Below are 23,904 nucleotides of genomic sequence, written 5' to 3' on the forward strand. Positions count from 1 at the left end.
CTATTCCTCGGGCACGTGGATAGATGAGGTTGAACTGGAGTAACCTCCGCTGGCGAACCGGGAATATTCCACAGTAACAGAACAGACGAGCAGCTTATGTTTCAATCCCCGGGCTTATCTCTGCAGCCAGGAAAAGGCTCCAGCTACATATCTGCCTTAGGTCAGTTTAATGAAGTGTGAGGAGCAGGCCGCTTGTTTTGAATAACACTTTTCAAGGGACCAAAACCTTACACATTGCATACATCTTTTTTTTGTGTCATTGTTTTCAAGAGATTAAAGGGGAAAACACCAAGTTAAAGTACTTGTACTTGTCAAGCAATAAACATGTGTTACATTAGGTTTCAAAATCGTAATGGTCCCCAGCTCTGAGACGCTGGGGGCGTGTCCACTGAAAACGCTGAGACCACGCCCAATCACATTAACATGTAATAATATATAAAAGTTTACATTGGAGTAACTTCCATGTATAAATGTTCTACTGAACCCAGTCCTGTGTGTCTATTTGCTCAACTCAAAGCGCCGCTGTATGGCTGTGGGACTCCCCTCTCTCCGGTGCCCCCTGCTGGCTGCTCCACAGGTCAGGGCTCCGAGGGGGGCATGACAGAGCGGTGATCCGGGACGTTCGCTGAGCTTATTTCACCACTCATGCTCCGATTCCTATGTTTATATAGTGTTAGGGGGAGGGGCCATACCAGGTAGCGACACGCTAGGTCGCGCATCCCTGATTTAGTCCCGCCCAAAAAAATCCAGACATAACACATTTCCAGTCAGTGAATTGTGATCTGCTGCACCAATTTGCCTTTATGTGTTAAATTACATATCATCTTCTAAAATGTGCTGTTCTTGAGTCGTAGGTAAACAGTGTGAAATTGGTGCGACTTTAGTACCTCTGGGAAGTAAGGAAGTACAGGAAAATGTAAATGCAAATATGACGTGAAAGTTGGAATCAAATTTTGTGTTAAAATGTCGGGATAGTAGTACGAGTGCGCAGTTGTTATTTATTAAAGCGAGATGAAGTAGATCATCGGACATGGATTCTCCGTCAATTAGTTTAGCATTTGCAATTTTCATTCTTCCCGTCTTCCTCTCAGTAAGGAGATCGTTGCTGGTTAAGCCAAGAGGCTAGGAAAGATTTGGGAGATTTTGACCTATAGTGATCTTTCCACTTCCCTCCGTTACCAAGCAACCACCACTGAAACCAATCCAATCCATAGTTATTAGTGTTTATTTAGAGGGAAAGTCGCTCATTAACGTCTCGCATGAAAACACCCACCCAGCACTGGAAATGAACTGCGGTGATCGTCCTCGAGGAAAGCCACGAGTCCTCTCCTCTTTTTTTCCAAAGTTCTTTCTTTCAAAGTCTTTCATTACATTTAGCAGACAAAGTTGCTTCGTTTAGCCGGCCATCTTGGTTATGTTTATCTCGTCGGACACTGTTTGCCTTCCGGTGGCAGAAGCATCTGTCTATGTGCAGCGAGCTTGTTTGCAGCAAAACGACCTCCAGTATCCCCATTTTGTTTTCCTGGATCTGCGATCTGCATCGCCTGCAAAATATCACCTGGTTTGTCGCCGTCTAAACTGGACACTGTTTAATGTCAAAGGCCTGAGTTCAATCAGCATCATTGAGACTCACAGATGGTCATAAATATTTCACAACCCTGAGGATGAGAAATCATCTTCAAAACTATCGTACAAGTACATTCACATTATGCACTGATTTGGACTCCATTCACTTCATAGGTGCATAACATGTTAGTATAGGAGTAAATAAGAACTCTACTATATTAAAAATTATATAGTATCTATACTATATGAAAAATCAAAAAGAAGGCATGTAGGAAGATAGATATAGAAAAAAATTAATCAAAGGTATTATACCCTTTAGGTATTAGTACTATTCAAATGAAGTATACAGACTCTCCAGTATAGAGTCCTGTGGAATGGAATACATATACATGTAACCTAATGGCATACAGATACTCCTCACTTAAGGACATACCTGTTTAACGACCGTTCAGACTTAGGACCAGCTCTCTGACTAGTCTGTATTGAACACTGCGTACAATACCGCGGCATCTTGGCGCATCACCCTATATATATACTATTAATACTATATACGCAAAATATATTATATACACTATATACACTGTATACATCTCATCTCATCACTGTTCCCAGTCTCCCCACCTTACCGTGAAATAACACGGGTCCTCGCTTATCGACCAATTCGCTTAAAGACCTGGTTGTAGGAAAGGAACTCAGTCGTTAAGTGAGGAGTACCTGTATACAATATATATTTTTTTCCCTGCTCTGGCGCGTGTGCATGTGTGCGTGAATGTGTGGGTGTGTGTGTTTGTGTGTGTCTGTGTGTGTGTGTGTGTGTGTGTGTGTGTGTGTGTGTGTGTGTGTGTGTGTGTGTGTGTGTGGATCTAGGTTGCGGTGGTTTTGTAAGCGAGGTAGGATGCTCTTGAACAAGAGAGGAAAAACAGAGTTTGAACTGCAGTAACCCCAAACCCGGCTCTGCTGCAGGAGGTTACTCTGGGTCAATCCACTCAGCATTCCAGCTTGTGTGGATTGCTCACCTAGTCTTGCCTCGAGGGAAATGACCCACATTAACAAATGCAAGCATAATCTGGAGGACAAGACGATGCGGAAAAAACACACACTCATATATGCATATGCGTGGGCACACACACACGCACACACAGAGATGCAAATCCACACTCAGGATCACATGCACACACACATGCTCCCACACTAGCATGCAAACACAGATGCACACACACACACGCACACACACACACACACAGTCTCTCACACACACCTATTTTAATAGTGTACCGAATGAAACCGAGATAGAGGTTACTGTCGGGTAACACACGCAGCAACAGCAGCTACTGTAGCTTCAGGCACCAGAGAAGAACAAAGCGCTCGCGCGCACCCACATGCAAACACACACACACACACACACACACACACACACACACACACACACACACACACACACACACACACACCACCACACACATACACACACATACACACAGACACACATCATCCACAGACCACAATATAGGTCAGAAGACCTATATTCTGACTAATTACATGGGGAAAGCCGCTCAAAGACAGACACAGACCCACACACGCATGCACACACACAGTTATTTGTGTGATACAGCAGTGAAATGTGTGACTTGTTGATGTGGCTGAGGTTCAACTGCAAACCAACCTTGCACGGAACATCGCCTGTGTGTGTTGACACCATTTGTTGAGTTTCCCTTTGTGGTACTTGTTGCCGGGCAGAAGAAGTGTGTGCGTGTGTGTGCGTGCGTGCGTGCGTGCGTGCGTGCGTGCGTGCGTGCGTGCGTGCGTGCGTGCGTGCATGTAGGCTTGTTAGTTTAATATTCAGCTACTTGCAGAGTTGGCTCATCTATTCGAGAAATGAACGCTGGTAACCCAAAGAACTTTCTTTCTTTCCTCTCCCCTTCTCATCTCATCCCTTGGCCCTATCTCTCCTCTCTTCTCCTCGTCTCTTCTTCAACATTTCCATCACTCTTTCTTTCTTTCTTTCTTTATTTCTTTCTTTCTTTCTTGCTTGCTTTCGTTCTCTTTCTTCTGCCTACCCCTCCCTCCGTCTCTCTCTCCTTCCGTTGTCTCTCATATCCCTCCCTCTCCCACCTTCAATGCCTCGCCCGTCCCACCATCTATTTACCCAATAATTAAAACCCAACGGCCCACTTCATTATTTTCTTGGTCATGTGATGGTGACTTCAGTGGGAGTTGCCGGTGTGGTTTAATGAGCTGGTCTTGGAGCCGCCGGCATGTGAGTTATTTGCCCTGCAGTAACCTCAGTCTGCTCCCACACCAGGGGTGGGAAAAAAGTGCTTTTACTCGAGTACAGTACGCATAGAAAATAAATCAAGCCTACAATGGTTCTCCAGAGTGATGCCAAGGAACCATTTTTTCACCAGATTATATTATTTTGGTTAAATTGACCTTATAGGCTCTTTTGCAGTGTCCATGTACCATTACCCCCCTCTAAGAACTCAAATGGGAATTAAAAAACCATCTGAGGAACATCAAGAGCAATCCACTGAATAAAGTTCAGCTGGTGATGGTCCTTCATTCGAATTTGGATTGGATTGGATTGTCTCTGTTGGGAAACAACAAAAGCAGTTGGGAACAGAAATTCAAGATTCAAGATGTTTATAATAATAATATACAATATGCAGGATTGAATAAGTAGATAAGGAGTTTGAAAAGCAATTCTAAATGAGTCATTATCATTGATCGAAACCTACAACCAGCAATTCCATTGCGGAGAAAAATAACCGTGGAAAGTTTTGAGAACTGCATAGAGCTGCTATGTTTTATCTCGCTTTATAAGGACACACACACACACACACACACACACACAGAAGCAGATATCAGAGGGAACAGAAGCTAAGGTTATCTTGGTCTCAGTAGCTAAGTGTTTACCGTCCCCACCCCTCAACTAAACACTTGAAATGTCTAGAAAAACAAACGTACTGTCGAGGGCTTACCTGGCTTTAAAATAATAAGATAAACAATTGCTTTTACAAAACTGAATGTGGCGGTAGATGCACTGTAAATATAATTATTGGTGAACTTCAGAACATTAGAACTCCACTGCACTGTTCTTAATGTCTTTGGACGCTTGACCTGACATGACGTTCCTCCAAATGCGTCCAGGCAGCACGTTTCAGAGCATGTCCACACAAGAGCAGAGGCCTTTATTTCTGCCGTTGGAATGTCGTCAACTGCAGTTGACATCCATTGGAACCGTGGTATCACTGAAGTCGCTCACACAGTCACACCTTTTGTCTCCAGCATAGCTTTAGCGGAGCTGGACTAGCCACATTTGCAGGCTTGAGCTCGTATTTAAACCATGACATTTCAATGTGCCCGTGTGTGCTTCCCTTTGCCAGCTTGCGGCCATGAACAGTTGGAAGGACATGCGTAAGGAGATCCAGTACCTGACGACCAACGGCAACGGCTCGCCCAACCTCATGTACCAGGCGGTGTCGCGCATCGTGTGCGGTCACCCGGAGGGCGGCGGCCTCAAGATCAAGTCCCTCAACTGGTACGAGGACAACAACTACAAGGCGCTGTTCGGCAACCATGGCAACGAGAGCGACAGCGAGCCCGTCTCGGCGTACGACAACTCCTCTAGTGAGTACGCAAGCGGTAACTTAGCGAGAGAGTCGGTCATCGGCTCTTTGGAAAGGTTTTGGTCTTATCACAGGTTCTCACAACCTGATGATGATGAGGATGATGATTATGATGATGATGATGATGATGATGATGATATATCTCTAAACCACTCAGCTCCGTACTGCAACAACATGATGAGGAGCCTAGAGTCCAGTCCCATTTCCAGGATGATCTGGAGGGCCCTCAAACCTCTACTGATTGGAAAGATCCTGTACACCCCCGACACGCCAGCCACTCAGAGGATCATCCACGAGGTATGGCAGGGCTAGAAAGTGGAAACATTCATACACTGTAGGCTTGAACCAATAGAAAATAACCAGCTGTCTGTTTTTTCCAGGTGAACAAGACCTTCCAGGAGTTTGGTGTCCTGAGGGATTTGGGGGGAATGTGGGAAGAATTTAAGCCAAGGGTCTGGAACTTCATGGAGAGCAGCGAGGAGATGGACCTGGTCAGGGTGAGTGAACGGTCCAGGCTTATACACTTACATACACACAAGGGAAGCTAATGTTCGGATCTCAGGTGTTTTGACAGTATAAGCTTGGTACATTTCAACTGTGAAACCATGCTAATGTCAGGGAATGTACCCCATATCTATCCTAAACTCACATACCACGCCCAACTCCTCCGGGCCACTTGAAGCAGGATGTTTGGTCCATAATGTTCCCGTCTGTGCTGGAGCTCAAAGACAGTAATCTGTGCGTCTGTGGGAATAAACTTTAATTATGTGTCCGATGTAACTCTGCAGGAGAAGGGATCGTTTGCAGGCAAGGTTTCCCAAACAAAGAGTTGAGACCCTGTAGGCCGTGTTTGCTTATTGGAAGAAAGGTGCTATTTTTATGATAATTATAGGGGATTCTTCACAATATCCATCATGATATGTGTGTCAAATTGATGATTAAGCAAAGTATGATGTTACACAAAATCTGCAGTTTTCAAATGTTGAAAACTGCATTTAATGTCCCATTAAATGAAACGTCAGTACAAGTTTGCTCTTACAATCATTTATCATTCAGATATTGATCTGTAAAACCAACTGGCATTAGAAAGGTTCTGGAGATGGATAAACGTACGGACATAATACAGACAGATAGATACACAGATCTACATGGAAAGATGTTTCGCATAGTAACACGTGACCACAATAAAAACGGCATTTCTTTATCTAGCACTGTTTCTATTAAGAGATGCAGCCAACACGGACCAAACCAAACCACCGAATGTTAAAGCAGCTTGATGTAATTTTGGTATTTGGGATTTGGTGCCCCTACAGTTTCTGAGTGCAGTTGCACTTTTACACAATGTAAAACTCAGTCCAGTTTACGAAAATAATTTATTTTACCAGACAAATTTTAACCTTATCGGTCACGTTTCAATAACAGTCTATGTTACAAACGCATATAATGTACACCTAGGTTACAATGGCCCTTGCACGGACCACGCTACTTCCCGGAGCTGTGGGCTCCGGGTAAGCCCCGGAGCCGTGGAGATAGAGGGCGCGGGGAGAGGCCCCCTGCTACTGGTGTAGGTACCAGATATGCTCGGCCTGGCAGATCAGCTCACACGTGCGAGTCAGAGGGTGAAACAAACACCTTTGCGCAATGAAAGTGAGGGCCGGCGTGTGCCAGCTGAGGTGCAGGTACCGGGTGCACCACTGGCCCATCTCATCTGTGTCGTCGGGGAGGTGGAGAAGCTACGCTTTGTATAAGCATTATTACCGGACATTTTGACTGGCAAGTTTAAAATTTACTGGGGTTTTTTTATTTTTTATTTATTTTTTTTAAGAAATTGACTAGTTAAAAAAATGTAATTACCAGAGCCAAACGTCAAAAAAGTGATATATTGCCATAAAGTGCAACGCACTTTTCCTGCTGTTTCGAACCTGAACACAGAAGTTCACACATTGTGCAACAACAGGCATTCAGCGGGCATGAAAGAGGGACCATTTTCCATATTACAAGTCAGTGTACCATCAAAATGATTTTGAAACTGTTAATTTAAGGTAAAGAAGTTACATAGTGTTGCTTTAAGGGTTATAAAAAAGTACTGTATATTTAAAGTTGTTGTTTTTTATGTTCAAACTCTTGCATATTGCGTGGGACACATTATATTATATAATGCAGCTTTTCTGGCGAAAACAGTGCTATTTTGGCATCCAGTCACCAGTTGTGCAGTTGATCACGCTTGCACTGCTGCCCCCTATTGGTCAACTGTGATGTTGATTTTATACAACAAATGGGTCTCTGCATATGCATAGAAAAAAAAAACCCCAGGGGATATGTTTGCAAGGTTTTGTGGTGGTTTGTCGATGGCAAACTAGACTTTACTTACTCATAAGATGTACCGTTCTGTCTGTCTGAGTGGTTTTAGTGTGTCAGTAAACAGTGACAATAAATCCAGTGTGCTAGTGTGTGCAGTCCCAGTAATGGGTTTGTTAATAGTGACTAAGGGTTTGTAAGTAGTTTGACGACCATTAAGGGAAACAAAGCAATCAGTCAAGACAATCTCCCACCTTATCACACACACATACTGTATATACAACTAAACAAACCTAATAAGGTAGTTACTTTTCACTGGTTGGAAAAAGAAGAAGATAATACTAGTATGATATGAAGAAAATACATCCAAGCTTAGTGAAAGTAAAGTGGATACATGTACCTGATCATGAATTTTAAGGCCGGGACGCAACAACATGTGGACTGCGTTGAAGAAGGCACAATGCATTATGGGAAAGTGTAATTAATACAATAAAGCTACTCCTCACGACGACCGTTTGGACTTACGAACAGCTCTCTGATCAGTCGGTATTGTACGCTGTGTACGATACCGTTGCTTCTCAGCGCAAGGATCTCATCTCAACACCGTTCTCAGTCTCAGTCTCATTCCTGCAGTCCGTCAGTATTCACTACACTAGCGTTCGCAATGGCCACGCCCCCTTACCGTGAAATAACACGGGTCCTCGCTTATCGATCAACTCGCTTAACGACCTGGCTGTGGGTACGGAACTGTACTGGTATCAGATATCGGTCGGATAACGGGCCAAAAATCTGTACCTGAAAAAAAAATCTGTATCAGAGAATATCACCCATACAGAATACCGACGATGCTAGCTAATCTGTTCTCTTGCATTTCTCTCTCTCTCTCTTTCTCTCTGTCTCTCCTTCACCCCTGACAGACTCTGCTGCAGAACAACGCCAGCGCCGCCTTCTTTAACGCGCAGCTCAGCGGGACGGAGTGGCGCGTGTCAGACGTGTCCGACTTCCTGTCCAAGGTGTCGGAGGACCGGCGCCCAGCCGGCACTGCCTACACCTGGAGGGACGTCTTCAACGAGACCGACCAGGCCATCCAGACCATCTCACGCTTCATGGAGGTGCGTCCAAACAATATTTAAAATGTCCACAATGACACCGCTAGATCTACTGCTAGACAACTATACCAAAATGAGCTCTGAGAGAAGTACTGAAATATTATTTGCTAATAACTTAAACAATAATTCGAAGAACATACTTTCCAAAAAGCTCAAACTTAAGAGCTCTTATTATCCTACAAATCCATCGTTTTATATATTATGAAGTTCTCAGGGACCTTTAAACCCGTTACCAGTATGGATCTTTTTGCGTTTCTGTAGTCTGATTTCCAGTTTCCACTTGGTGGTCAAGATCCAGAAAGGGGAACTTAATTGGTCATTTGGGTCAAGGATGTGGTCAACACAGACCACTTATAGCACAGTGAAATCCGCTTTCAGACGCTACTCAATTCCCATGTTCAGCCTCTTTAAAGGCTTCCAAATTAAATGTTCCCTTCTACTTGGCCGTAGCCGATCGACTCATCGCCGTGGAGACCGCACCTCTAATAGGTCAATGTGTCAGAACACCAAGCTCCGGTCAAATGTTAATCAATGCTGTTTCATCCACTGGTGCCAAGAGGCTCCTTGTCAGTAACAACATGGAGGTTCAAATGCGGTTTGGCTTTAACAGATTACCAAATTAAGGTAAAATTGTATATGGTAAATTTCAATCATAAATGAGAAAACGGAGAAAATTGTCTCTACATATCTGCTGCAAAAACTGGCCTGGCATGGTATGTGTATGAGATAGATTCAATTAGACTTTTTATGTTCTTCAGTCTGAAGGGAGAAATTTCAAGATTCCTTTTCTTATCTTTAGAAGAAAAAAGTCCTGGAGTCACCCAGAACAATATCACGCCTCCAGAATTTTCTCTGTATTTGTTTACTTACTTACTTCTTATATCCATCATGTGATGGTAGAAACAGAGGGATTTGGCCTCTAGTATATACTTGTGAAGTTATGAAGTGGATAGCTCACAAATTCCCGTAACAGTCAGTGATAGAGCTGAAGTATTATTTAGCAAATTTACAAATATTTAACTTAATGCTGAATCACAAAGAAAGCAACTTTCCAAATTTCATGGGGAAAAGGTAGACTGGCAGTTGCGGTTTAACAGCTGGGAAACAGCCAAGGGAGTGTAAAACATGAATTTTGTCAGCAGTTATCTAAGGTCCGTCAAAAAGTCCCAAGGTATTTTACGGAGAAGAAAATGAAATAAACATTGAACATCAACTGAAGTCTCATACAAAAGTTTATTGCGCCTAGTAATAACATATTAATATCATAGTAAAAACAGTGTTATAGTAGTGATGCATTAGAAATTGTGAAAATTAAGTAGTCATCCCACAAAAATCAACACAAACCTAACTGTCCTCCTGCTTTCCTTCTGATTGAGGTAATATTGTTGTTGTATGCAGAGGACATTAAATATCTGCTCCACTTCACTGTTACCTCTACTCTACTCTATCAGTGTGTTAACCTGGACAAGCTGGAGCCTGTGGCCAATGAGGAGCGTCTGGTCAACAAGTCCATGGGTCTGCTGAACAACCAGAAATTCTGGGCAGGGATCGTCTTCCCCGACATCCCCCACAGCGACAGCCCGGACCTGCCCCCCAACGTCAACTACAAGATCCGCATGGACATCGACAACGTGGAGCGGACCAATAAGATCAAAGACGGGTAAGAGCTAGATTTCAACCTTTCAATCTTCTTCCATCTGTCTTATGAGCATTTCTTGGCGTTTCCTAACCCCCACCCCCTCCGCTCGGTCTTATCATTGTAGATATTGGGACCCCGGTCCCAGAGCAGACCCCTTCGAAGACCTGCGTTACATCTGGGGGGGATTCTCCTACCTCCAGGATGTCATTGAGCAGGGCATCATCCGCGCTGTCACCGGCTCTAAGGAGAAAACGGGCATCTACATTCAGCAGATGCCCTACCCCTGCTATGTGGATGACATGTAAGTTACCACTTCCAACCACACTACAGCGCAAATGACTGTATTTTAACGTAATGACGGCCTGTTAGAGTGCCTGTATCTAAAATCTCCCTACCCCTCTTTCTCACCCCCCACATACTCTCTCCCCCCAGGTTCCTGCGAGTGATGAGCCGCTCCATGCCTCTCTTCATGACCCTGGCCTGGATGTACTCAGTGGCCATCATCATCAAGGGCGTGGTGTACGAGAAGGAGGCACGGCTCAAGGAGACCATGAGGATCATGGGACTGGACAACAGCATCCTGTGGCTCAGCTGGTTCATCAGCAGTCTGATCCCACTGCTCATCAGTGCCGCCTTGCTGGTGCTCATACTGAAGGTGCGAACATTGCGCACATGAACATCAGAATCCAAATATACAAAGATACAGTATAAAATGTATGTATTCTGTGCAAAATGAATTAAAAGGCTATGGGAGGGGCGCTTAGTATAGTAAGTCTGTGGGTATAAATAATATCTTATGGTATATATCGATGGTATACTCTGTATAGGGTGAATAAATATGGATACAATAATATGGATATGGGTAACAATGGATGAATATGTCTAATCTAAAATTAATATCTCAAGTTTACAAAGTCTTAAGTTATTACAATGTTATTACATAACTATTAAAATTGTAATCTATCATAACTGTAAACAAATACCAAATTTTACACTCTGTTTCCTTCTATTTTTCCTCTTTCTTCCGTCCTCTGTCCGTCTCAGATGGGCAACCTGCTGCCCTACAGTGACCCGGCTGTGGTGTTCATCTTCCTGGGGTCGTTCGCGGTGGTCACCATCATGCAGTGCTTCCTGATCAGCACGCTGTTCTCCAGGGCTAACCTGGCGGCGGCCTGCGGGGGCATCATCTACTTTACTCTCTACCTTCCCTACGTGCTTTGCGTGGCCTGGCAGGACTACGTGGGCTTTGGGGCCAAAGTCGTAGTGAGCCTTCTGTCGCCTGTGGCCTTTGGGTTCGGCTGTGAGTACTTTGCCCTGTTTGAGGAGCAGGGGGTGGGCATCCAGTGGTCCAACCTGCTAGCCAGCCCCCTGGAGGATGACAGCTACAATCTCACCACCTCCATCTGCCTAATGCTGTGCGACGCTGTGCTGTACGGGATAATGACCTGGTACATCGAGGCCGTGTTCCCCGGTGAGTTCCAGGGACAGATGCAGGAGTCACAATAGCATAATAGCTGTAATAGTTGGTAGCTCCTCATGTCATGTTGACGGTTTTGTTTGGGCTTAGGTCTTGCCAATTCAAATGGTAATGTCAAATGAAAGCTTATATTTGAACCATTAGAAAGGCCATTAAATGAAGCTCCACGGTGACCGTGATTTTACTGTTCTGTGCCATTCTCTTCCCCAGGCCAGTATGGGATACCCAGGCAGTGGTACTTCCCCTTCACCAGAACCTACTGGTGTGGGGAGAAGGGGAAAAGGAACCTTTCCACCCCTCAAGGAAAGAAGGGCAATGCTGAAGGTAAGAAAAAACCCTCCTGTGAGTTTTGAGATACGCCATAGATTAGCTCAAAAGTTTATTTTTCATTTCATTCCCCTTCTGTGTTGTCCTGAAGTATACTGGTGTTTTTTTCAGAAAGTTCTTTCTTCCTTTGTACTATACTGCCTCTTTTTTGGAATTGTGAAAAAGGGACATTGAAGTATAAAGAAATTCTTTAGCACATGTTTTGATTTGAAGCACGTTAACCCACAGGTTGTATTGTTTTTGTTTTCTTCCCATGCGTAGCGGTGTGTATTGAAGAGGAACCTTCACATATTGAGCCAGGTGTGTACATCAAGAACCTGGTGAAGGTCTACAGCCACGGCAACAAGCTGGCCGTGGACGGACTGACTCTGGGCTTCTACGAAGGTCAGATCACGTCCTTCCTGGGACACAATGGCGCTGGGAAGACCACCACCATGTAAGATATACAGACGCTACAATACTGCTTACAATATCTCAATTGATATCTGAATTCAGGGTGCCTCTATTGATCTTAACCGAGATTGAACTCTTAAGAAGACCTCCACTAATTGGCCTCTGTATTTTTTCGCCTGGTAATTGATAGGTCAATCCTGACAGGGTTGTTCCCGCCCACCTCTGGCACGGCCTACATCCTTGGAAAAGACATCCGCAACGAGCTCAGCACAATCAGACAGAACCTGGGTGTCTGTCCGCAGCACAACGTACTCTTCAGCATGTACGTGGGTCACGTGGTAGATTTTGAATTCAGTGTCAGGAAAAAACGGGACCTTCATGAGGGACCCAATTGGAGGAGAGATAGAACAAGGCTCACATTTAGACCCAACGGTGGTTGATGATTTTGTGATGTGTTGGTCTCACTCAGGCTTACAGTGGAGGAGCACATCTGGTTCTACGCCCGTCTCAAGGGCCTGTCAGAAGAGAAGGTCAAGGACGAGATGGAGCAGATAGTCAGCGACATCGGGCTCCCACACAAACGCCACTCACGTACCAGCACCCTGTCCGGTGAGCTGAGGCTTTTTTTTTTTCCTCGAGCTGGGGCCGCTTTTTAATCCGCTTTTAATACTTCCTTCTTCCTAGCTAGATAGATAGACATACATGCTCACCTTGTGTGTTTGAAGGTTGACCAGGAACAACTCTTGACCGCCTTTCTTCGACTCTGTTGTTAGGTGGCATGCAGCGGAAGCTCTCAGTGGCCTTGGCATTCGTCGGCGGTTCAAAGGTCGTGATCCTCGACGAACCCACAGCCGGGGTCGACCCCTACGCCCGCAGGGGCATCTGGGACCTGCTGCTACAGTACAGACAAGGTAAACACAGTGTGGATTGCTGTGTGGAAATCAAGGAGGCTTTTTTGCCTTTTTAACTTTAACCATGGCTGATGACTATTGAACACTTCCTAGCGAGCCTGTTCTGGAGGCAAAGGTCTTCAAGAAATCCACAACAAATTAACTTGCTTCTTCCAAATGGCGGACATCTTGCATTTCATAACACATTCCCATTCCGCTCGTGCGCAGGTCGGACCATCATTCTGTCCACGCACCACATGGACGAGGCGGACATCCTGGGCGACCGCATCGCCATCATCTCACACGGGAAGCTGTGCTGTGTGGGCTCCTCGCTCTTCCTGAAGACGCAGCTGGGGACGGGCTACTACCTGACGCTGGTGAAGAGGGACTATGACCTGGCGCTGCAGTCCTGCAGGAACTCGGCCAGCACCGTGTCGTATGTCAAGAAGGGGGAGAAGGTAAGGGGGATACATTACCCTGACAACGACCCTGCTAAATGTTCTCAATTGGAAAGAAGTCATTTTGCAAGCATCGAGCAAAAGACATTAGTGCTTTTTTGTTGCTTTGCTTTTTTCACTTTCGTTTTGTTTTTTTCCGTACCACAAAGATAAACAGTTAAATGACACTAGAAGATTCCCTAAACAGCACAAAGTGACAAACCAGCATACAAAATGTTCTCTGATTGTATTTCATTTTTGCAATTCTAACTGTTGGTTTTCCCTCATCTTTCTGCCTTTCCTTCCGTCAGGAGGACAGCGTGTCGGAGAGCAGCTCGGACGCGGGGCTTGGCAGCGAACCGGAAAGTGAAACCACAACCATCGGTGAGAAAAATTCCACGAGAAATAATCACTAACAAATAATGACACACAAAATCTATTTTGACTTGTGAACTAATAATAACTCAAAATTGTTGTTGTCATATGTTCATCAGTCTTTCAGCTAATTGTGGGGATGACAACATATATTACCAAATGCACCAAACTGAATAAAGACTTCCTCCATATTTCTTCATAGAGTACATAAGAAGGTTCTTATTTCACATACCGCTCTCACTTCTCCTCCCCTTCTCCCAGACGTGTCTCTTATCTCCAACGTGATCTTCAAGCATGTTCCCGAGGCTCGGCTGGTGGAGGACCTGGGCCACGAGTTGACCTACGTCCTGCCCTACCAGTCAGCTAAAGACGGAGCCTTCGTGGAGCTATTCCACGAGATTGACGACCGGCTGACCGACCTGGGAATATCCAGCTACGGGATATCCGACACCACCCTGGAGGAGGTACGGACGGAATCCTGAAAACCTGAGCTAAACTCAAGGCTTGCAAGTGAACGATCAATGTATCAACGGATGGATGGGTGGATTGTTTTACCTTGGAAGACCCTGGATGTGAAAGCCAGACTTTCACATTTCAAAGCTTCCCCAAATCCGGGCTACTAAGGTGTTGGTTATAACCTTTGCTCTTATACCTCTGCAGATCTTTCTCAAAGTGGCTGAGGACAGTGGGGTCGATGCTGCAGAACTCTCAGGTAAGACCAAAAGCTCATTGACTGCAATTTTCCTCTATATCCTTTTAGCCAGAAATCAAGGAGTCAAACGTCTTAAAATAATGTACGTTTAGAAAAAAAAAAAAGTGAAACACGGATTATGTGAAAAGATTGATCTAAAACATCATCTATCGGTAGATGGAGTGGTGCCCACCAGAACCCGCCGCCGCCATGCATTCGGAGATCACCAGAGCTGCCTGAAACCTTTCACCGAGGACGACAGCTTCGACTTCAATGACTCTGAAGGTAACTAGAACTGCACTACCTGCAATGCAGTGTGTGGCAGTGATGGCATTTTGTCGGCAGTTGTGTTATTTAAAATGTATTTTCTTTATCATCTGGAACAACAATGTTGTGTATCAGGCTGCATTGAAACAAATCCAAAATATACAGTATAAGGTATAGATTGTCAATAGTACCCCAAGTGGAAAAAAAGTATACTTGTGTATTAGTGTGTTGTTGGAACGAATACTTGTGTGTTCACATTTAATGTACTACAGTTGTGTCTCATTTGTTCATTTGAAGATGAAGTTCAGATACTTTTGACGACCAAAATAACACTTTTCACAAGTATCACTAAAGTACAGCTTAAGTTTTTTACTTTTAATGTAATGTGCTTACTAGCATACTAAAACTGTACTTTAAATAAAAATTTGCCCTCCTTCTTTGGTCCCAGAATCCCGTGAGACGGACTGGCTGGGTGGTGCGGACGGCAAAGGCTCGTACCAGGTGAAAGGTTGGAGCCTGAAGAGGCAGCAGTTTGTCGCCCTCTTGTGGAAACGCTTCCTCTATGCTCGCCGCTCTCGAAAAGGTTTCTTCGCCCAGGTAGAAGTCAACTCTTTGAATGCTACCTGCATGCATGGATACTTTGACCTGGGTTGGAAGACAAAGGATGATGATGAGGATAATGATGATGACACTTTATTTTGTTTGTTTCTAGATCGTTCTTCCCGCCGTGTTTGTGTGTATCGCCCTGGTGTTCAGTCTGATTGTCCCTCCGTTCGGAAAGTATCCCAGTCTGGCCCTGCAGCCTGGCATGTACGAAGAACAGTTCACCTTCATCAGGTAGGGCAGAAATTCTTTCTTTATCCGTCTGTTTTTATCTCTCAGTCTGTCCAACAAAATGTCCATGGGAGTGTTTGTTTACATTTTCTTCTATGGATGTAAACGTTGGCTCATTTTTTCTGTGAAATTACACAACCTGTAAAATATGAAAGCGGCTGCATAACAGCACAAGCGCTAGACTGTTACCTAACCTATTTGTGAAGCAACCTCTTTTAGACAGTGAACTGCTGCCTCGAAACACAAAACACACAAAAAACAAAAGGTTAATTTAAGCAAAATGGAAAAACCGAGCAGAATGACCTGTGTTTGGGTGTGTGTGTGGGTGTGTGTGTGTTAGTTTGCTACCAAGCCTTATGTAAGGTCGGTGTGGTTGCTCTGTTGGCTGCCAAGAGCGAGCAAAGGGATCGGTCTGTTTCCGCCAAGACCGACAGCCGACCCGAAACTAATGAAAGAACATTGCAGATGTTCAAGTTAACCATGTAATAATGATCCTAATAACACAGAGTTTTATGCTAAAGACCCTTTGTAAAAACATTAAAAAAAAACTGACTTTGTAATATAAGACCACATTTTTCTATTTGGAGCTTCTTTAAAAGATGCATCAGCGAGACATTCTTGTGAAAAAACACTGCCACCTATTGGTGACGAACTGCAATTTCATGTCAGCGTCAACAAAGTTCACAGTTGCTGGTAATTAATAAACCTCTTGAATCTTTATCTTGAATCTAAGTAGAAAATCCATGATAGTGGAGTGTGTGGTATTTATCAACATCAGTCTTTTTGTGACTAGAAACTTTGAAAACCTTACCATCCTGTCACGCTTTTTTTATAACGTGATGTGCTCTGTGCGGTTGCAGCAACGACGCCCCGAAGGATCCTCACACCAACAAGCTGCTGGGAGCGCTGACAGACAAGCCAGGGTTTGGGACGCGCTGCATGGAGGGAGAGCCGCTGCAACCGTGAGTCTCAAAAAGGATCAAGTGATGTCAGCAAATAGAAACATATCAACATATTAAATATCAAACACAACACGGTTTTCTCTATATATATTCAATCATGATATTTGATGCTTATCACAGCCGTTCCCAACCATGGGGTTGCGACCCCACGTAGGGTCTCGGGAAGTTTCTAAGACATCTATTGAGATTTGATTGATTTTTTTTTACTATATTCTACTACTATAAATACTTTATTAAAATAAGATTAAAAAAAACAAGACAAGAAATAAGGCATACAGTATGTACACATCTTTCCACACAAAGTTAACACTAAGTGGCACTATTCTAACTAGTGAGCCCAATATGGGCAAGTGGCAGTTAGTCGACAGTAAATACAAGTTGAAGTATTGTGGCATTACTAATAACACACAATTATGTTATTAGTTAAGTTAAATAGGTTTGAAATATATCAGCATTTCTTTATAATCCATTTCTTTATAATCCATATAATTCCAGTTCTCTTATATACAATGTGGAATGTCTACACTTTGGCCGGCAAAGTACAGATTTGAAGGAACACTAAGAAAAATTCTTATTTTGCCTCAGTATGTTGCTTATAGGCATAATTACAATGCATACAATTAATGGTGCTGACTGTAAAATAATAATAAAAATTAGAAAATATGTGAATTTGTCACACTTTCACACAATTGTTGGGACCTAAAAATATGGTTATGGACCACTCTCGATCTCTCTCTCTCTCTCTCTCTCTCCCTCTGTTCCAGGGAGAGCCCCTGCACAGCTTTGAAGGAAGAGTGGTCCCTCCCCGAGGTCCCCCAGACGGTGGCGGAGATGTTCTCCACAGGGAACTGGAGCATGGAGAACCCGTCGCCGCTGTGCGAGTGCAGCTGCGACGGGCGCAAGAAGATGCTGCCCGAGTGCCCCCCCGGTGCTGGGGGGCTGCCACCCCCGCAGGTAAATACTAACACACACACACACACACACACAAACATTGCACAATGCAGACAAGAGACCTACACTTAAGCATGGATCGCTGATTGTGTATGTCTGTGTGTGTGTCCCTAGATGAAGGTCAGTGAAACGGACACTCTCCAGAACCTGACGGACAGAAACGTCTCAGACTATTTGGTCAAAACCTACGCTCAGATCATCGGCAAGAGGTAAGATTCGTCCCGCCTGCGGTTTTAAATCCACAAAATGAATCAATTGACATACAACATTATTTTGAGTCTTGTATTCTTTATTTAGACACAAGTCACATGATTTGCCCTTTGTTTTTGTTTTTGTTTTTCTCACAGCTTGAAGAACAAGATTTGGGTCAATGAGTTCAGGTAGGTTTCCAGAGAGAGAGAGAGTGTGTCTAAATACTGTATATATATGTGTGATTATACGACTTTCATATCAACTGTATATACCATATATACATTCTATATATCTATTGTCATTCCGACGGCAGTGTTCAAACTTTGCGGGCTCCCTGTCTGCAGGTACGGTGGATTCTCTTTGGGCGCCCGGAGCGCTCAGATCTTGCCCCGCGGCGACGATGTGGACGAAGCCATCGCTCAACTGAGGAGACGCTTTCGGCTGGAGAGGGTAAGAACCTGCACCTTTATATTTTTCATTAAACAAATGTTTTTTCCTGTGTACTAAATTATATCTCACCCCCTCCTCCAGGGTACCGCATCCGATAGGTTCTTCCGCAGTCTATCCAGCTTCGTCCAAGGCCTAGACACCAAAAAAAATGTCAAGGTCCGTGCATGCACACACACACCCTCACACATATATACATGCAACAACAATGTGACAATAACGTGAATAGTGTGATGTGAGACTAGACTAGAGGCTTCTGGGTTTCTCTGATTGGGAAAAAGGGTGCATTACAGTAAAGTAATGATCCAATATTCAGCATACATTAGGCTTTTTAGAGTGTTCCATATTGTCATCATACATTAAAGATATTGTATGAATTCACTAACAGTTATCCTCAAGATATTGTCTCAAGTGTGCTTTTTTCAGACTGCGTTAGGTTAGTCATTTCAGGTATAAATCAAAAGACTTTCAAAAGACAGACATCAGACATTTAAAGACTTCCGGTCTCAGTTGTGTACACTCTATGGGATTGAACAAGGACAGTGACACACATCTTGTGATTCTAATACACTATAGGGGACTCAAGATAATAAAAGACAATATCCAATCAACCAGATATTCTCACAAGAGTCCCAGACAAGTCTGAGACTGACCACAAGAGTTTCTAACCATCTCAAAGATTCCTTTATTCCTAGATTCCTAGATTCCTACATTCCTCCCTCCATTTTCTTCAATCTAAAATCCCAGCCAAAGTCCTTGTGTAAACTAAATCTGGCTTCTCCCCCCCACTCCACTACAGATCTGGTTCAACAACAAGGGCTGGCACAGCATTGTGTCCTTCCTCAATGTCATGAACAACGGCATCCTCAGGGCCAGTCTGCCCGCCGGCCAGGACCCTGCCAAGTTCGGCATCACAGCCTTTAACCATCCGCTCAACCTGACCAAGGAGCAGCTGTCCCAGGTGGCACTGTGAGTGTCCCAGCCAGAGAGAGGAGGAGGATTGATTATGGGGCAAATGTTATCAGAACAGCAACAAAACAATTTATTTTATAACTTATTCGAACATTCTGCTCCCTCTCAGAATGACGACATCGGTGGACGTGCTGGTATCCATCTGCGTCATCTTCGCCATGTCCTTTGTCCCAGCCAGCTTTGTGGTCTTCCTCATCCAGGAGAGGGTGAACAAGGCCAAGCACATGCAGTTCATTAGCGGTGTGCAGCCCCTCCTCTACTGGCTGGCAAACTTCGTCTGGGATATGGTAAGACATGGAGGCGCAGCGCTGCCACCTACAGGCGATCCAGAGCAACATATTTTCACAATAAAGAAAAACGCAATGAATCACTTTGAATTATCGGATTTATTTGTTTAAAATAATAATGTTTAAGCCTATTATTAAGAGAAATAACAAATGTATATTATGCATTAATATCAGCAACTAACACTGTTATCGGGAATTCAAATCAGGAACAACAAGTTTTGTCCACAGTCAAGCATTATAAGCCTCTGCTCTCTCTGACAGTGTAACTACGTGGTCCCCGCGACGCTGGTCATCATCATCTTTGTGTGTTTCCAACAAGAGGCCTACGTCTCCTCCACCAACCTGCCCGTGCTGGCTCTACTGCTGCTGCTATACGGGTGAGGGGCACGCACACGCACACGCACACGCACACGTACACGTTACGTCAATGTCTTTAACCCTTTAAACTGATTTTGTGTCTTTCTGTCTCACTCCAGGTGGTCCATCACCCCTCTGATGTACCCGGCGTCCTTCTTCTTCAAGATCCCCAGCACGGCCTATGTGGTCCTGACCAGTGTCAACATCCTGATCGGCATCAATGGCAGCGTCTCCACCTTTGTGCTGGAGCTGTTTGGAAGCAACGTAAGCATCACCACTCAGACCCCGCCAGAGCCCCAGGGTTTTATTCAGTTCAAAACAGTACATTTTACTTTGGAAATATCAAACTTAAATTAGCATTTAAGTGTTAATGTGAGATAATATACACAATATATGTTTAATTAAAGATTTATTTTTAACTTTAAACTTTTTTTTATTACTTTTGAAGGGAATTCATTGTGCCCATTAGGTAGCTTATAGTTCTGCTTGTCCTCAAAAATGTTATTGTATATTATATAATATTTATTTAATATAGATAATTTAGTATAATGTTTGATATTAATTATTTATTTGTAAATCGATAAATGTAATGTGGTCAATTGAAGCATTACTACACAAAATAAAGATATATATGCATATGTATGTATGTATGTATGTATGTGTATGTATGCATATATATATACTGTGTATATATATATATATATATATATATATATATATGTGTGTGTGTGTGTGTGTGTGTGTGTGTGTGTGTGTGTGTGTGTGTATGTATGTATATATGTGTATATATGAATATATGTATATATATATATGTGTGTATATATGTATGTTTATATATATATATGTGTTTATATGTGTGTGTATATATATATGTATCTATGTATTATATGATATACTGTATATGTCTATATGTGAATTGCGTAAGTAGATCTATACTTATTAATATTTCATTTATTATTCAGGGAAGTAGCAGAAAACAATGTCTGCAATAGAATTGACTGTGCCTTCACTCTGTTTCCAGGAGATTGGCGGCATCAACGATATCCTGAAGAACGTCTTCCTCATCTTCCCCCACTTCTGCCTGGGCAGGGGCCTGATCGACATGGTGAAGAACCAGGCCATGGCCGACGCACTGGAGAGGTTTGGTACGTACAGCTGAGATGTTTCCCACTAGTGCTGACGTAGTGCCCTGAAGCAAAAACAGTGTAAACGAAATGAGGATGGTTCATAATAGTATAAAAATAAGCCATTTAATCAGTTTTTCAACCACTGAGCTCACCAGATGTGCCGTGAAATGCTTCAAATTCCAGTTAAAAAAATTATAACGGAAACTAGTTCTTGTGTTGCAAGATCAAAATTGTAAGGCTGCACTAACTCATATAATACATCAGTTCCAGCCACAATAGCAACTCTCTGTTCATCAGAACAAGCTCAAGATTCACGCTGAAAATCTTTCCTTCAACTATTAGTAGTAATGAAAGCTTCCACTCTTTTTTTGAGAGTCGGTCAAGTCGAGTCGCTCAGGAAAGAGTAAAGAGTTGTTCAAGTTGGTCAAGTTTCTTTTGTTTGTTTGTTTGGTTAATGGGATAGTGGGATAATACCGTGGAAATATTTCATTGCAAAAGGATGGGAAACACTGCGTTTTGAAACATTCTACCCTTGAAACGTGTTACTAAATGTTTTCCTCCCTCGGCTCGGCAGGTGAGAACCGCTTCCGCTCCCCTCTGGCCTGGGACATGGTGGGCAAAAACCTGTTCGCTATGGCCGTGGAAGGTGTGGTGTTCTTCTGCATCACTGTCCTCATTCAGTACCGCTTCTGCATCAAGGCCAGGTAGGCGGGAACATATAAAGTCTAAAAAATAATCCTAAAAATCATCATTCTGAATTTTAGCAGTCAAAATGGCCAATATGTGTTACCTACCAATACCTTTACTTTAGTCGGATTTCTCAGACTGAGCTTGGTTTTCAGTTTGAATGCTTATAATAATAAATTTTTTACAAGCATTCCTCATTCCACTTACACTTATTTTCCCCCCATCTAGGACGTCCAGCAGCCACCTGAAGCCCATCGGCGAGGAGGACGAGGACGTTGCCCGGGAGAGGCAGCGCATCCTGAGCGGCGCAGGGCAGGCAGACATCCTGGAGCTGCGGCAGCTCACCAAGATCTATAAGCGCAAGCAGAAGCCCGCCGTGGACCGCCTGTGCGTGGGCATCCCCCGCGGGGAGGTGAGGCGAATCTTGCGACAAGTTCTGTTCCGGCAGTACTGCTGGAAGTTACCTCACTCAAGTTTTTTTCATTGGAATTGGCCTTTAAACTAAGTAAATTAGTCACGTATAAAAATGGTAAATGTCCATTTCAGCAAACTACTTTCTGAAAATAAGCTCTTCTCCCTTTTTCACTGACATATTTTATGACGCGAAACCTGGACGCATCTCACGAGACGGCCTCAAGGGGCATGACTGTGGGATGCGTATGCGGATTCGGTGTGAATCAGGCTTAACAGTTGCAGAACCAGGGCAAATATTATTGAAATTGCTATTTAAATTAGTGCTTTAATAAGTATGATAACTTTTATATTACTTAAAGCGATTACCATGAGTACTATTCTTTATTTCACTTTGTGTTACTATCTCTAAAACACATGAAGAAGTAATCCATTGTATGAAACCTCCGCAGTTATTTGTTGGATTCATTGTCCCAGCGCTATAAATTTGACTCTCGCAAATATTTTAAAAGAAAGAGGAATCAATACCAATTTTCCGTGAAGAAACTGCAAACGATGGAAATGTAATTATTCAAAAAATAGCTACGCTGTGTGTTTCTCTCTTAAAAAAAAGCAAAAATGATGCAGTACTTAAACTGTAGACTGCGGCACGCGATCCTCTGTGCGGTTCTCCAAACAAAAATAGTGTGTTTTTATTGTAGATGTATTCATTTTATTTCATTTTATTTTCCGACATTTAAATGAAATTCCCTGAATCCAAGAGTCCCGGTGAGAGACGGACCGTCTCCCACAAGCACGGCAACGAAAGTTGGAACAAACTTTTAAATGAGGCTTGTACATCGAATATGAGTGACGATTCAGCAACTGGATTGCTTATTTTTCATCTCAAATTTGTTCAGGATTTTGGTGATAGGTGAAATCAGTGAAAGTTAAGGAGTAAATACAACGAAATCCGGAAACCATGCTCAAATGCCATTGGCTCACAGAACCCGGAACTAGTGCTCAAACCCCATTGCCTCACATAACTCAGGGCCTTGGGCGGGTGGCTCCTCCCACAAAAAAACATCCAGTTTGGGAACAGGATGGTATAGAGGTATGTTAGAATGAATATTAACTTGTGTAAAAAGGAGCATAATAGTTCCCTTTTAAAAATGCTGATCCCTTCGACTTACAAGCACTCATAAGTGCTTGTAAGGTAAGGTCATAAAATGTGAAAGTATTAAGTTAATTAAGCAATTTGAGTCAGGCTCGATATGCCTTGCAGATATCATTAGATGTATATTATTAAAGGTTATTATTAAATCTTAACAAGGCTCAATGTGTCAAAGATATTGTGAACAGTTATTTTGATCAAATAGACTTTGGAGCCTATAGAGGTCTCAGAGTATCATTAATATCCTAACATCTCTCTCTCTATCCCGACAGTGTTTCGGTTTGCTGGGTGTAAATGGAGCGGGGAAGACCAGCACCTTCAAGATGCTGACTGGTGACTCGTTGGTCACCAGCGGGGAGGCGTTTCTGGCTGGCAAGAGGTAGGAAAAACTTTAACCAAAACAATGATCCCACCATCCCCATAGACCAC

At 43.4% G+C, this 23,904-nt stretch overlaps 1 protein-coding gene across 1 annotated transcript in view; it reads left to right on the forward strand.

Moving 5' to 3' along the window:
- LOC307228944 (phospholipid-transporting ATPase ABCA1-like) overlaps positions 1-23,904 on the forward strand; it is a 50,879-nt gene that overhangs the window by 20,695 nt on the left and 6,280 nt on the right. Inside the window, exons 9-42 of the mRNA XM_079998797.1 lie at positions 4,950-5,193; positions 5,350-5,489; positions 5,573-5,689; positions 8,408-8,602; positions 10,051-10,259; positions 10,363-10,539; positions 10,671-10,893; positions 11,283-11,709; positions 11,926-12,039; positions 12,304-12,478; positions 12,626-12,757; positions 12,905-13,044; positions 13,209-13,346; positions 13,554-13,783; positions 14,074-14,146; positions 14,399-14,601; positions 14,798-14,849; positions 15,006-15,113; positions 15,544-15,692; positions 15,808-15,932; positions 16,790-16,891; positions 17,656-17,845; positions 17,957-18,051; positions 18,190-18,222; positions 18,379-18,484; positions 18,566-18,640; positions 19,281-19,450; positions 19,563-19,740; positions 20,002-20,117; positions 20,217-20,361; positions 21,119-21,242; positions 21,799-21,928; positions 22,140-22,323; positions 23,748-23,854. Of these exons, the coding sequence (XP_079854923.1) occupies positions 4,950-5,193; positions 5,350-5,489; positions 5,573-5,689; positions 8,408-8,602; positions 10,051-10,259; positions 10,363-10,539; positions 10,671-10,893; positions 11,283-11,709; positions 11,926-12,039; positions 12,304-12,478; positions 12,626-12,757; positions 12,905-13,044; positions 13,209-13,346; positions 13,554-13,783; positions 14,074-14,146; positions 14,399-14,601; positions 14,798-14,849; positions 15,006-15,113; positions 15,544-15,692; positions 15,808-15,932; positions 16,790-16,891; positions 17,656-17,845; positions 17,957-18,051; positions 18,190-18,222; positions 18,379-18,484; positions 18,566-18,640; positions 19,281-19,450; positions 19,563-19,740; positions 20,002-20,117; positions 20,217-20,361; positions 21,119-21,242; positions 21,799-21,928; positions 22,140-22,323; positions 23,748-23,854 (5,126 nt within the window). The remainder of the gene's footprint in view (positions 1-4,949; positions 5,194-5,349; positions 5,490-5,572; positions 5,690-8,407; positions 8,603-10,050; positions 10,260-10,362; positions 10,540-10,670; positions 10,894-11,282; positions 11,710-11,925; positions 12,040-12,303; positions 12,479-12,625; positions 12,758-12,904; positions 13,045-13,208; positions 13,347-13,553; positions 13,784-14,073; positions 14,147-14,398; positions 14,602-14,797; positions 14,850-15,005; positions 15,114-15,543; positions 15,693-15,807; positions 15,933-16,789; positions 16,892-17,655; positions 17,846-17,956; positions 18,052-18,189; positions 18,223-18,378; positions 18,485-18,565; positions 18,641-19,280; positions 19,451-19,562; positions 19,741-20,001; positions 20,118-20,216; positions 20,362-21,118; positions 21,243-21,798; positions 21,929-22,139; positions 22,324-23,747; positions 23,855-23,904) is intronic.

The sequence above is a fragment of the Zeus faber genome, assembly GCF_960531495.2.
Source record: "Zeus faber genome assembly, chromosome: 4".
Lineage (NCBI taxonomy): Eukaryota > Metazoa > Chordata > Actinopteri > Zeiformes > Zeidae > Zeus > Zeus faber.